Raw genomic sequence first — 12,275 nt, 5'->3', positions numbered from 1 at the left:
CATTCAAATATACAACAGATGAGATGTAAAGGAATTGCATATAGCTGTCCCAGCAGTTTCCCCAAAGAAGATAAATGTTACACATTGTTTAAAATTCAACTTTTAATATTGTTTAAATCCTTAGATACAGACCATGCCAAAACAGAAGTCAGACATTTCATGACATAGATGCAGAATCCCAGGATCCAGACTTTTGGCACTATATGAGTATTAGAAGCTTGGGAAACTTGAACAGGAAGTCTTATAATCAAAATTGAAAGTAAAAATTTGAAACTGCCTCTCCAAGGTGAAAATAGACAGTTTTCTTTACCAATACTTTAGCTTCTGAGTTTTTACAACCATGCTCTGTTTTCCAGTCATAGTGAATGTTAAGCTGAGTATAACTCTGCTGTTTCTTGGACTTTGGCAAAGTATGTGTGATTGTTGTATGAGAAAGTGGCTTCACAGTCAACTTTATTTGTGAACATAAGAGTTGAGAAAAGAACTTAAGAAAGAACAACTGTTTCCTCCATTTTTCTTTTGGCTCCTTAAAACAGTTAATTTCTGCCTTTCTCTTCAGGACGACTATAGAAAAGGCAATTCTGCTTCATCCATTCAGCAAATTTTATTATATTCCAGTCACTTTATATCAAGTACAGGAAGAAAATAGTGACAAGATCAATGAAGGTCCCTGTTCACATGCAGCTTAATTTGAAATGTAGTCTCCAGACTTTTAGGGCTTAAAAAGAATAGGTCTTTATCAAGGTTTGTCTTCCTCATTGGTCTCTGGATGTTCCTTACTATCTTCCAACTGTTTCTGTAATCACTTATACCTAGTAAATCCAGGCTTTCTGGAACTGGTGGACTTTTATTTCATTTTTTGCCGTGTTCTCTATCATCTCAAGTTGCCATATGTCAGGATTTTTTGTTTTGTTTTTACTTTTAATTTTTTTGAATAAAATTATATTCTATGATAACTGGAGAATCATAGCCTTGATCAAATGTGTGCTTGTGATACTTAAGTCATAAAACACAGATTGGTCTTTCTTTTCTTTTAGATGTATCTACCCTCCATTAAGCCAATTTGTAACTGAGACTTAATATGAAGGTCTGTTGTATTATACTTCTCAAATCTAGATTTTAGATATGCTGGTGGTCCATGCCCCTTACCAGTATTTCCTTTCCTTCTGTGTTAAGAACTAGTATCTTTGACCTTTTTAGAGTTACATGACTTACCAGGCTGTAAGAACTAAATGTCTTAGTAAACACTATTGGTAATTCTTATAAGGTAAATGATTGGTTCTTCACTTTATAGTAAATTAATACTTTAGGGTTGATGGTGGATAACTCATCAACTTTTTTTCTCCAACAAGCTCCCCAGGCACCATACGAATAGAGTATCTGGCATATTAAAAAAGATCAGGACAGTAGCTGCATAATTTGTTAATCGCTTCATGTTTACCAACTAACGCAGTCTCCCTAGAGAATATTGGCACTCCTCTTTTGCATAGCTGAGAGCTCTGTCCATCTCAGCTGCTTATGGTTGTCTGTGCAGGACAGCCAAGTATTTCCCACACCCAGTCTTGGTTTTCATTTTCTTAGAAGTTCAAAATCAGACATTCTTGGGTTTTCATACTAACATGTCTTGTTACAGGTGTGTGCATGTGTACGTGTGTGTGTTTGAAAGAATAATTGTGAATTCAACCCTAATATAGCAGCTTAACTTTTCTCTTGGATCTTGGTCTTTAAAGAGACTGGCAATTTCCAAGGTGCTCCATGCCAGCTGCTACTATTCTTGACCTCAGACAAATACGCTTTTGCCAAGACCATGGGCTCCAGAAATGAGAAACAATTTGCATGTATTGCCAGGGTATCATCACAAGCTTTCCACCAGCAGTGGTTGCCCTTTATAATGTTAACTTAAGGAGAGCACTTTGCTAGCAGGTATGTTTTTAAGAGGGTCTGACAAAACATTGTGCTTACTGTTTCATCTGCTACCCCTTCAGATCCAAGAGCCACAGAATGTGCCATTCGTTATGGGACTGAGATCTCAGCAGTAGAGCTGTAGTTACCTTTCTCTGTGATTCCCTTTTCAGTAGTAAGTCATCGAGTATATCAAAACCAGTCTCACACTTTGAGAACAAGGTATTGAGGCATCCTAGAATGCTCTCAGGAGTTACATTTCAAGCATGCTTTGTCCTAGAGTCCTGCCATGCCCATTTTTTCACAGTGATTTATTTTTTATAGTGAATTTATGTATCCCCCCCAAAAGATATATAGAGGTTTCTGTCTGTAGTAAAAAAGAGTATACTGGAGAGATTTCACCAGAAAGATAGCCTCTAGTCACTGTGTGGCCCTTTGGCTCTCAGAACTAGTCCATATATGGATTGCTTATTTTGGATTAGTTTACAGGTACACAGGAGGAGGTACCCAAATAAGATCTTTGTCACTTCCAAAGGAGGAAAGACCAAAGAAGGAAAGACGTTTCTGCCCGTGCCTTGTCTTTGTATTGCTATTCCTACTCTTTGTGCAGGTACCTCTTGCTGGTGTCATTCACCTCTGAGACCACAGATCAGTGTGTTGTTACCAGGGGAGTTCACCCCACTGTTCCTGTTTTCCCCACTACTTGTTTGAACCTGAAAATGAAACTTTCACTTGACTCCTCTCTCTCGAACTTGTAGGGTCATTTGCACCTTGGTCTTTTCATAGTTAAGGACTCCAGAAGGAAAAGTCATACATCAGGGGAAAAGTTTTAAAAAGAACATAATATAGAAATTATTCCTCATGTGTTTCATCAGCTTGCCTTGATAGAAAAACTGGTGACAATCAAATATGTTTTTACTTAGAATTAGCTTAAAAAGTTCTAGTGAAAATGGGCATGTGTAAGTAACCTTAGTGAAGAAAGCAGGCCTCCAAAGATGTGGCCTATGCTTCATTTCCACAGCTCTTCGCAGACATCATTCTTAGTTAGGTTCTGCAGATTCGGTGTGATGGGTGGCCTTTCCTGGGGTCTCTTAAAACACATTTTCTTGAGGAACTGCCTTGCTTTGGTCATATGTGCCTTATCTTAGGGATAGACTGTTGGTCAGAGGTTGTTAACTCTGATAATTCCTTCTGGTCAGTCTTGTGACATTTTATAGCTCAAGGATATGTGGCTAGGTTCACGTATGTGTGAAAGAGAAAAAGGGCTCTTCTACAGTTTTGTAATGAACTGCACCCAGCATAGGACCACTAATTGCCTAACATTTTTTTCTTTTGCTTGAACTCAGGGGCAGAGGCCTGGCCTCCAGGGGTTTGTCTTAAATATGTCGGGGGAGACCAATTTGGACATGTGAACATGGTGATGGTGAGATCGCTAGAGCCCCAGGAGATTGCAGATGTCAGCGTCCAGATGTGCAGCCCCAGCAGAGCAGGAATGTATCAGGGACAGTGGCGGATGTGCACTGCTACAGGACTCTACTATGGAGGTGAGTATGTTCTTATGCAGCCCGGGGTGAAGGAATTAAGGTAATATCTTACAGCATTCCCAGTGTTGCTCACAGAGCCTGTCAAATTACATAACAAGGCATGACCTCTTTTAAACAGTCACCCCATGCAGGTAAATGATTTTCATTCAGTGACTATCTAACAGATTCAGTCTAGTGCTCTCCCTTTTATTTTTTTTTTTTTTTTTTTTTTTTAAATTTTTATTTATTTATGATAGTTACAGAGAGAGAGAGAGGCAGAGACACAGGCAGAGGGAGAAGCAGGCTCCATGCACCGGGAGCCCGATGTGGGATTCGATCCCGGGTCTCCAGGATCGCGCCCTGGGCCAAAGGCAGGCGCCAAACCGCTGCGCCACCCAGGGATCCCCAAGTGCTCTCCCTTTTACACTAGCAGTTTAGTTAAAATTTAGTGAAGTGTGTGAGATATATATATAGATAGTGTGTGAGATATATATATAGATATAGATATATAGATATATATCTATTGTGCATTCTAAACAATGATTTAGTAGTTCTGCTCTTTTTATTATATAATCTAGTAGGTGCTATAGAAATGCTAAAGGCAGTCCTTGTTCTCAGAGTCTCTAGATATAAGTCCTAAAAAAGATAATGCATAATGTGTGTACTTCTCCCAACCTGAGGACCTGACGACACCTCTCTCCACTCTTTATGGGTATACTTTTTGAGCAGAGTAAGCTAAACTGCCTCTTCTTCCCTTTTTCATTTGTTCTTCAACCTAGTCTATTCTTTCTCCACTCTAGAGAAATGAAAATCAGAGATTACCCAGTTTCCAAATTCAGCAGCCACGTAGTCTTCATACTAGCTTACCCCTCTGTCATTTGGCACCTGCTCCAAGTGTTTTTTGAAATCTATATCTTCCTAGGCTCACATGATACCTGTCTTGTTTCTCCTCTTCTGAATGATCTCTCTCTGTCTAGTTTCATCTTTGCCCCAGGATTGCTAGTGTCTGAGCTGGGTCCTCTTCATGCTCAGTGACCTCATCCATCCATGTAGGTTCAGCTGTCACCAGTTCAGTGTACATGGCAATGTTCAGATTCATCTCTGTGTCTGCAAACTCTTTTTGGAGCTCCAACCCTATGTTTTAACTGCTTTTGGACAGAACATGTAGACATCTTGTAGATTTCTGAATCTTATTATCTTCCAGGCAAAACTTACATTCTTCTCAACAACACCCCACCGAGGTGATCAGTCAGGAACCTTGGAGTCATATTTTGTTCAGTCTTAACCGTCCTTTGTCACAAACTGGTTCTTCTTGGTTCCACTATATCCCATGTCCTGGTAATCCAAAAAAATATATATAGTGAATAGTTCCCACCCTCTGGGAGCTCCTAACTGGACCCAAGGCCAGTGGGGCCTTTGGAGTGATTTCAAGGGGTCCTGGAATTAATGTTCGTCTCTGTGTTTTTGCAACCAGGGGAAACTACATATTTTTAGTAGCCTCAAAAAAAAAATCTTAATGTTAGAAAGGGTGTCTCATAGTGCTTATATGACATCATTCTTTGCCTGAAACCTCCCTGCCTACTGTCCTGAAGCCCAGTTCCTTGGCGTGGGGCTTAAAGCTGCTCACGATCTGGCCTCATTTTCACTTTCATTGTCAGTCTCCTCTTTACTCCCCCACAGCCAGTCCCCAAAGACACCACATGCTTTCACTTCACCATGTCCTTGCTCATGTTGTTCCTATCGCCAGAAATATCTTTTCTCTTTCCAGTAAATTCATCCTCAGGGATGAAGTCACCATTCCTCCTTCCCTCCTTGCTTACTCTCCTCACTACCCCATGGAAATTCATCCCTCCTTTTTTCATTAATATTATGCACGAGCTTGTTATTACGCTTGACACATTGTATTTTAGGTGTTTGTTTACTTTTTACTCATCCTTCTCTCCTGCTAGACTGTGAACTATTTGTTGAATGACAAATGAATATGCAATCATGTATCAGAATGCAGAAATTACTTGTTTTTTCCCTCTGGACTCCCTTTTCAGGCTACTTTTTCTAAGAACCTTTGTACCTGTACAGTTAACCCTTGAACAGCATAGGGGGTTGGGGATGCTGACATGTGAAAATCCAGCATAACTTTTTTTTTAAGATTTTATTTATTTATTTTGAGAGAGAACGAGAGAGAGAGAGAGAGAGAGAGACTCCCCTGCTGAGCAAGGAGCCTGATGTAGGGCTCCATCCTAGGACCCCTGAATCATGACTTGAGCTGAAGGCAGATGCCTAACCAACTGAGCCACCCAGATGCCCCCTATAAGTTTTTGACTCCCCGAAAACTTTACTAATAGCCTGTTGACCAGAAACCTTACCAATAATATTAACAGCTAATTAACACATGTTTTGTAGTTATATGTATTATATACTGTGCTGTTCTGTTCTGGTAAAGTAAGCTGTTTTTCAGAAAATTGAGAAAATACATTTACAGTACTGCGCTATATTTATTTTTTAAAAAATCCATGTATAAGTGGATCTGGGCAGTTCAAACCTATGTTGTTCAAGGATCAACTAGCTTCTTCCACTGCTGAGATCCCATTTGCATTTTCTCCCCGCCAGCCATTGCAGTTTCTCTGCACTTACCCCCTTACGTCTCTTTGGCATTTTTCCTCTTTCTACCCAATTAAATTCGATGAATCCTTCACATACCTTTAAAACGTAAGGTGATACATGTCTTATTTATTTTGTAACTTCAGAAAGCTGAGCCCAAAGCAGAGTGGAGATTTTTTTTAAATGAATGTCAGTGTTTTTAAGGGAGGGATGTGACTTTAAAAAAAATCCCTTTGATGCAAAGATACTGCTTCTTACTGTTCTCTAGTGTTTCAAAACTCTGGTCGTGTGGTGTGTTTTAGTGGTAATATAAAAATTATCACTATGTGGGACATTAAAATTTGTACCTATAACATCTGTCATCAATTCTAGAGGTAGATATAAATATACTAGCTTTGGAGGCAATAAAGAATTTAAAGCCTTTTGTGGTCATATAATCTGTGAATTGTTTCTCAGGACTTTGTGAAATCTAATACCTTCAAGAGATCTTAATAATTGATTTACTTCCATGATTTTCAAAGCATTTTAAAAAAATCAGTAGAACCCTTTCCTTTATAAGAGCATTTATGAATGCCCCTTCAAAAAAAGGGAAAACCTAAAAATGAAACTGATCTTGTTGAATTAGGAGCCTCCTTAAGCTTTGTTTGCCTTCTTGCCTTCTCTGATGACCTCTGGTGCTGTGTGACCTAGAGTTTGTAAACGGTTCATCTTCTCTAGTAAAGAATATAATTCTGTAATATTACAATATTTCACTGAATCCAGATTACTATTGATCATAATACATGCTGATAGCAGACATGGTAGATTGCTGGCAGAATGTGATATAGTATACATAAAACCATAGCTATGAGCACATGAAAAAAAACCTGCCTTGTTAAGCATTCTTTACCCTTCCCAGTTTTTCTGCTCTCACCTTGTAAGCTCATAGAGTATAGTATAGTGGAAAGTGTTTGGAAAGTAGGCCTAGGTTGCCTGGACACAAACTTGTACAAGTTAGGTAACTACCTTGGGTCTCATCTTCCTGTCTTAACAGCAAAGTTTATTTGTTTTGTTTTTGGTGGGTGGTCTCTTCTACAGTCTTTAGATGGTCTTCTCTAGAAAGAATAATTTTCTTTATTTTTTATAATAAGACTTCTGTTGTTTCAGTTCATTTCTTGTCCTCAAAGGGAATTTTTGCTATATTGAATAATTTATAAAGTGGGGCACCTACCCATTTTCAGTTGGCTGTGCTCTGAAAATCTCTCAAGAGAGGTGCTGTTGGTGTGTTGTATGGACAGTTCTTCATTATGTGGGGTGTGTGTATATGGCCCTTGGCCCTTACTAAATACCTTAGCTTCACATATTTATCTTTACCAGCAATCCTTTTTGACCGCACACATTTCTAATCATATCTGATTCCTGGCAGCTTTATTTTCAAACCCAAATATTTTCTTTTATCTTCTTTTACAGATTTGCTTTTTAGATAAAAGCAACCTGTTATTTAATACCTGCTGTATGTCAGACACTGTATTGGGCTGTGTACATATAAATTACTTTTTATAAAGGAAGTATTGGCTACATTTTATGGATGAGGAAACTGAAGACAAGAGATAATAATATGGTGTTCAGTAAAAGTTATAAATTATAGCTATAAATTAAGAAAAGTAGTTTTATCATTTTGATAAAATGATCTTTGTCATTAATTTGGTCTTCACTACTACATGGGGTTCACAAAGAAACTTTGACTGCAGGGTATTGGTTCCTGTCAGAGCTTAGGGTAGATGGGGTATTAGTCCCCAAGTCTTCTCTACATTTCTAGAGTAAGTTAGGGATGAGGATGGGATTAATATTGGTGAGGCGACTCTTAGGTAGTTGGGTAAATATCAGTGTTCTTCAAAGGAGTTCCTGCCTTCTAGAAGATGGCACACTTTTTTTTTTTTTTTTTTTTTTTTAATGATAGTCACACACACACAGAGAGAGAGAGGCAAAGACACAGGCAGAGGGAGAAGCAGGCTCCATGCACTGGGAGCCCGACGTGGGATTCGATCCCAGGTCTCCAGGATCGCGCCCTGGGCCAAAGGCAGGCGCCAAACCGTTGCGCCACCCAGAGATCCCAGATGGCACACTTCTTAAGAACACTTAGGACACTTGACTCTTGGGAAGCAGTAAGCAGCATGAGTGGTTGTCACCATTTTAGTCTTGATACCAACAGTAATATGCTTCCTCTCTTCCAATAATAGAGTACCCTCTTCCCAGTTCTGTAAGAGAGATTTACTCCTGTGTAGGCATTCTGGTTGTGAAGTAAGCTAAGATGAAGTAATAGTGTGGTCATCATCTGCTAATGAAGGTTTCTCCTGCTTGAAGTAGCTCTTCTTTTTAATAGTTCACATGGGTTCCTAGGGACATTGCAAATGTACATTAAATACTTACATGTTATTCATTTCATTTTTCTGAGGTAGAAATGGAACTTTCCTCATTTTTTAAAAGATGTATTTATTTTAGGGAGAGCAGGTGTGGGAGAGAGAGAGGAAGAGAGAAAAAGAAGATCTCCAGCAGACTTCTTGCTGAGTAGGGAGCCTGATGCGGGGCTCCTCACCACCCTGAGATCACGACCTGAGTCGAAACCAAGAGTCAGATGCTTAACCGACTGTGCCACCCAGGTGCCCCTGGAACTTACCTTATTAAGTTCCTAAGCCATAATAAGTCCCACATGCTAGGAAACTTATTGGGTGCTCTATATAAACCACAGTTTATTTCCTAAAACTTTTTAAAGTTCTTACATCTTCTCCAGTTAAAGAATGACTTGAGGTCGTGAGTTTGAGCCCAATGTTGGGCATGGAGCCTACTTTAAAAAAAACAAAAAGCCTTGATATTTCTTATCTTTTGATAATAACCATTCTGACAGGTGCGAGATGGTATTACATTTTGGTTTTAATTTTCATTTTCCTGATGATTGGTGTTACTGAGCATCTTTTCATGTGTCTGTTAGCCATCTAGATATCTTTGGAAAAATGTCTATTTAGTTGACGTTACCATTAGAACTTTTCTCTTTTATATGTTATACTCAAAAGGTTGCCTCATTTGCTTCTAGAAGATCCTCAGTAGGCATTCTTTGTTTGGATTCTGGTCTCTAGAATTCTGTAATATCAGAAATATGAGTAGCCCTTCTAGCCTAAGCTGATTGTGACTTGTGTAGGAAATGTTTTTATTAGAAGGGACGTCTCAAATGTAAATGAATCTGGAATCCTTAAATATGTTTATGTTGTAAGATTAATATTAAGTCTATCAGGTGATTTGCTATTTCAGCTTCAGAGAAGAAAGCCTACTGTTGGTGGTAGTGTTACCAGATGGTGGTAATTATTTGGTGGTTGTGTCTAGGTAGTTCCAAATGAGTCGAAGGCAATGTAAAATGGCTGTAGTGTTCAGATTAGCCTCTAAAATGCACATATGTGTCATGAACCTGTTTGGAACATAGAAAATCAAGAAATCAGAAGAATATACATATATATATGTATATATATACGTTTAATACATATATGTGTGTGTGTGTGTATATATGTTTGATAGGGCAAAATATAATTTGAAAGCAGCATCTATTTTTCTTATGGTAGCTAAAGCCCTTTTGTTGTTAACAGAAACTTCTCTGATCTAGAATGTTAGGTTTCAAGGATTCAAAATTTAGGGATTGACATGACAGTTCCTTAAAAAATGTTGTTTTATTTTGATTTTAAAGATCTTATTTATTTATTTATGAGAAACACACAGACAGAGACAGAGACATACGCATAGGGAGAAGCAGGCTCCCTGTGGCAAGCTGATCCCAGGACCCTGAGATCACACCTGAGCCAAAGGCAGACACTCAACCACTGAGCCACTCAAGAGCCCCCTTAAAAATGTTTTTAACCAAATATAATTCTTTCTTAAAATATGAATATATTTCTTATTAAAAAGAAAATAGTTATAAAATCCCTGACAATTTTAAAGATTAAATACTTAAGCATAATTTGCTTTTAAAAAAATATGTATATAGGGAATCCCTGGGTGGCTCAGCGGTTTCGCGCCTGCCTTTGGCCCAGGGCGCGATCCTGGAGTCTCGGGATTGAGTCCCGCATAGGGCTCCCAGCATGGAGCCTGCTTCTCCCTCTGTGTCTCTGCCTCTCTCTATGTCTATCATAAATAAATAAATCTTTAAAAAAAATACGTATATAGAATCCCTAACTCTTTTGTGTGTATGCATTGGTAAGGGCTGTAGCTGGGGGCTGGATCTAGTTTAAAAGTGTTTTTAGTTAGGGCAGCCCTGTGGCTCAGCAGTTTAGCGCCGCCTTCGGTCCAGGCTGTGATCCCGGAGACCTGGGATCGAGTCCCATGTCAGGCTTCCTGCATGGAGTCTGCTACTCCTTCTGCCTGTGTCTCTGCCTCTCTCTCTCTCTCTCTCTCTCTCTCTGTGTGTGTTTCTCATGAATAAATAAATAAAAATCTTTAAAAAAAAGTCAGATAGAAAATATTTTTTTTAAAAAGTGTTGTTACTTAGCATAACCCTATCATAGTAAAACACGTAAAAACTGCATTTCTTTGATCTTATGTGATAGCAATTTTAATATACATCATTCATTTAATGATTACCTTTCTTGCAGGGAGGGGAGTGTAGAGCCATTATATTAAATGAACACATTTGATTATATGATACTTTTAATTTCAGAAATAATAAAAATGAGGAAAAAAGGACATGACGGGATATGTATATTTCCACTTCTCAAAAAAAAATATGTCCATATATGTTGAAATTGTTTCACGTGAGAAATTCTTAAGGTTTTACTGGATTATCATATGATGGGAATTTTTAGTAAGTGCCATTGTGTGCAGTTTCTACTGAATTAGGCCAGATCATATCTCTTATAAAAGTAAGGAAGCAAGCATAATTGCTTTCCATTCAAATCGTGAATACCTACTTTATCAGTATGTGCTATAAACCTGCTGAAAATTGTGTGGTTATTTTGTAACAGATTGATGATTAGTGTCTAAAATGATCCATGTATTGGTCTCTTAAGCTTTATCTGATATCTTAGTTTTTCAGATGGAATTTATATTCCTCAATTACTGCTCAGAATGTAGCCATTACTGTATTTTTAGAAACCTCCCATTAGTCTTGTAGTTAAAGGTGGGAGTCTTTGAAAAGGGTGTCTCCTTACTGAAAAGCAAATGCATTCTGTTCCTGTAAATGATGCTTTGACTCTAGCCCCATAATACTCTAAGGGGTTTTTCCCTGAAACAGCAAAGATACTTGTCATTTAGAAATCAGTTCATTCTAAAAAAAATTACATTTTTTAAAGCTTTCTTTATTTTTCTCCTTTTATCTCTAAAGAGCTTGTACTTCCCTTTCTTTACAAAGAGAGTTGTCAGTATTGGACCTTGGGGCTCTAGAAAGGAATGCTATGTGTACCTGTTAACCTCTGGATTTTGATTTGTAGTGATCAGTGTTCTTCCAGTTCCTCTTGATTTCTTTCTTTTTTCTTTTTTTTTTTTAAGGTGTATTTATGTATTTGTGAGAGAAAGAGAACACAAGCAGGGAGGGAGGGAGAGAGAATCCCAAGCAGGCTCCACATTGAGCATGGATCCCACACTGAGATCATGACCAAACTGAAGCCACGAGTCAGACACTCAACCAACTGCACCACTCAGGCGTTCCCCCCTCCCACTTGATTTCTAAGAGTTTTGCTTGTACTTTGTTTTGAGATGATTTTGAGAGCAATTGAATTCTAGAGTGAGTTAAGCTGTGGCTTAGTAGCCACTTCAAAGTCATTTTTTCTTTTTAGTTTTAGTTTCTGTTTTATGTTTAGAAATCAGAAGTGATTAAGAAAACAGATCCTACCTCTGACCTAAATCTTATGTGAGGACTTTTAAAAATGTTCAAAGTAATATATTTTATGTTAGGATAGCCAAAATAGGGTCATTTCAACATGAGGCTGTAGCCACATTTTTGGTAATCAATAGCTATCTGTCTGTGGCCAGTAGCCTGCCTCATGGACAATGCAGTTCTATAAACTAATATGTTGTGCTAATTTTTTTTTCCTTTAAGAAATTGTATAGAAATGGGGGTGTTTTTCTTTTAAGAAATTTGCCAGTGAAATCATCTGGGAGGGTTCTCTTTGGAATTAAAATTACTACAGTATATTGTCATAGTTATAGATCTGTTCAAGTTGTCTATTTCATCTTGGATGACTTTGGTTAATTTCAAGGAATTGGTCCTTTTCACTAAATTGTCAAATTTTTGTG

General features: G+C 38.2%; 1 protein-coding gene across 2 annotated transcripts in view; it reads left to right on the top strand.

Annotated features, from left to right (window-relative positions):
* Positions 1–12,275, top strand: part of ILRUN (inflammation and lipid regulator with UBA-like and NBR1-like domains) — a 94,217-nt gene that overhangs the window by 40,348 nt on the left and 41,594 nt on the right. Inside the window, exon 3 of one of the 2 annotated variants that reach the window (XM_035697616.2) lies at positions 3,249–3,446. The exons of the other annotated variant lie outside the window; for it this stretch is intronic. Coding sequence (XP_035553509.1) covers positions 3,249–3,446 — 198 coding nt within the window. The remainder of the gene's footprint in view (positions 1–3,248; positions 3,447–12,275) is intronic. 2 annotated transcript variants of the gene reach the window in all.

Source organism: Canis lupus, chromosome 12, assembly GCF_003254725.2.
Source record: "Canis lupus dingo isolate Sandy chromosome 12, ASM325472v2, whole genome shotgun sequence".
In the NCBI taxonomy this organism is placed as follows: Eukaryota; Metazoa; Chordata; class Mammalia; order Carnivora; family Canidae; genus Canis; species Canis lupus.
Note: the sequence above shows the minus strand (reverse complement) of the source record. Positions and strands in the feature narration are given on the sequence as shown.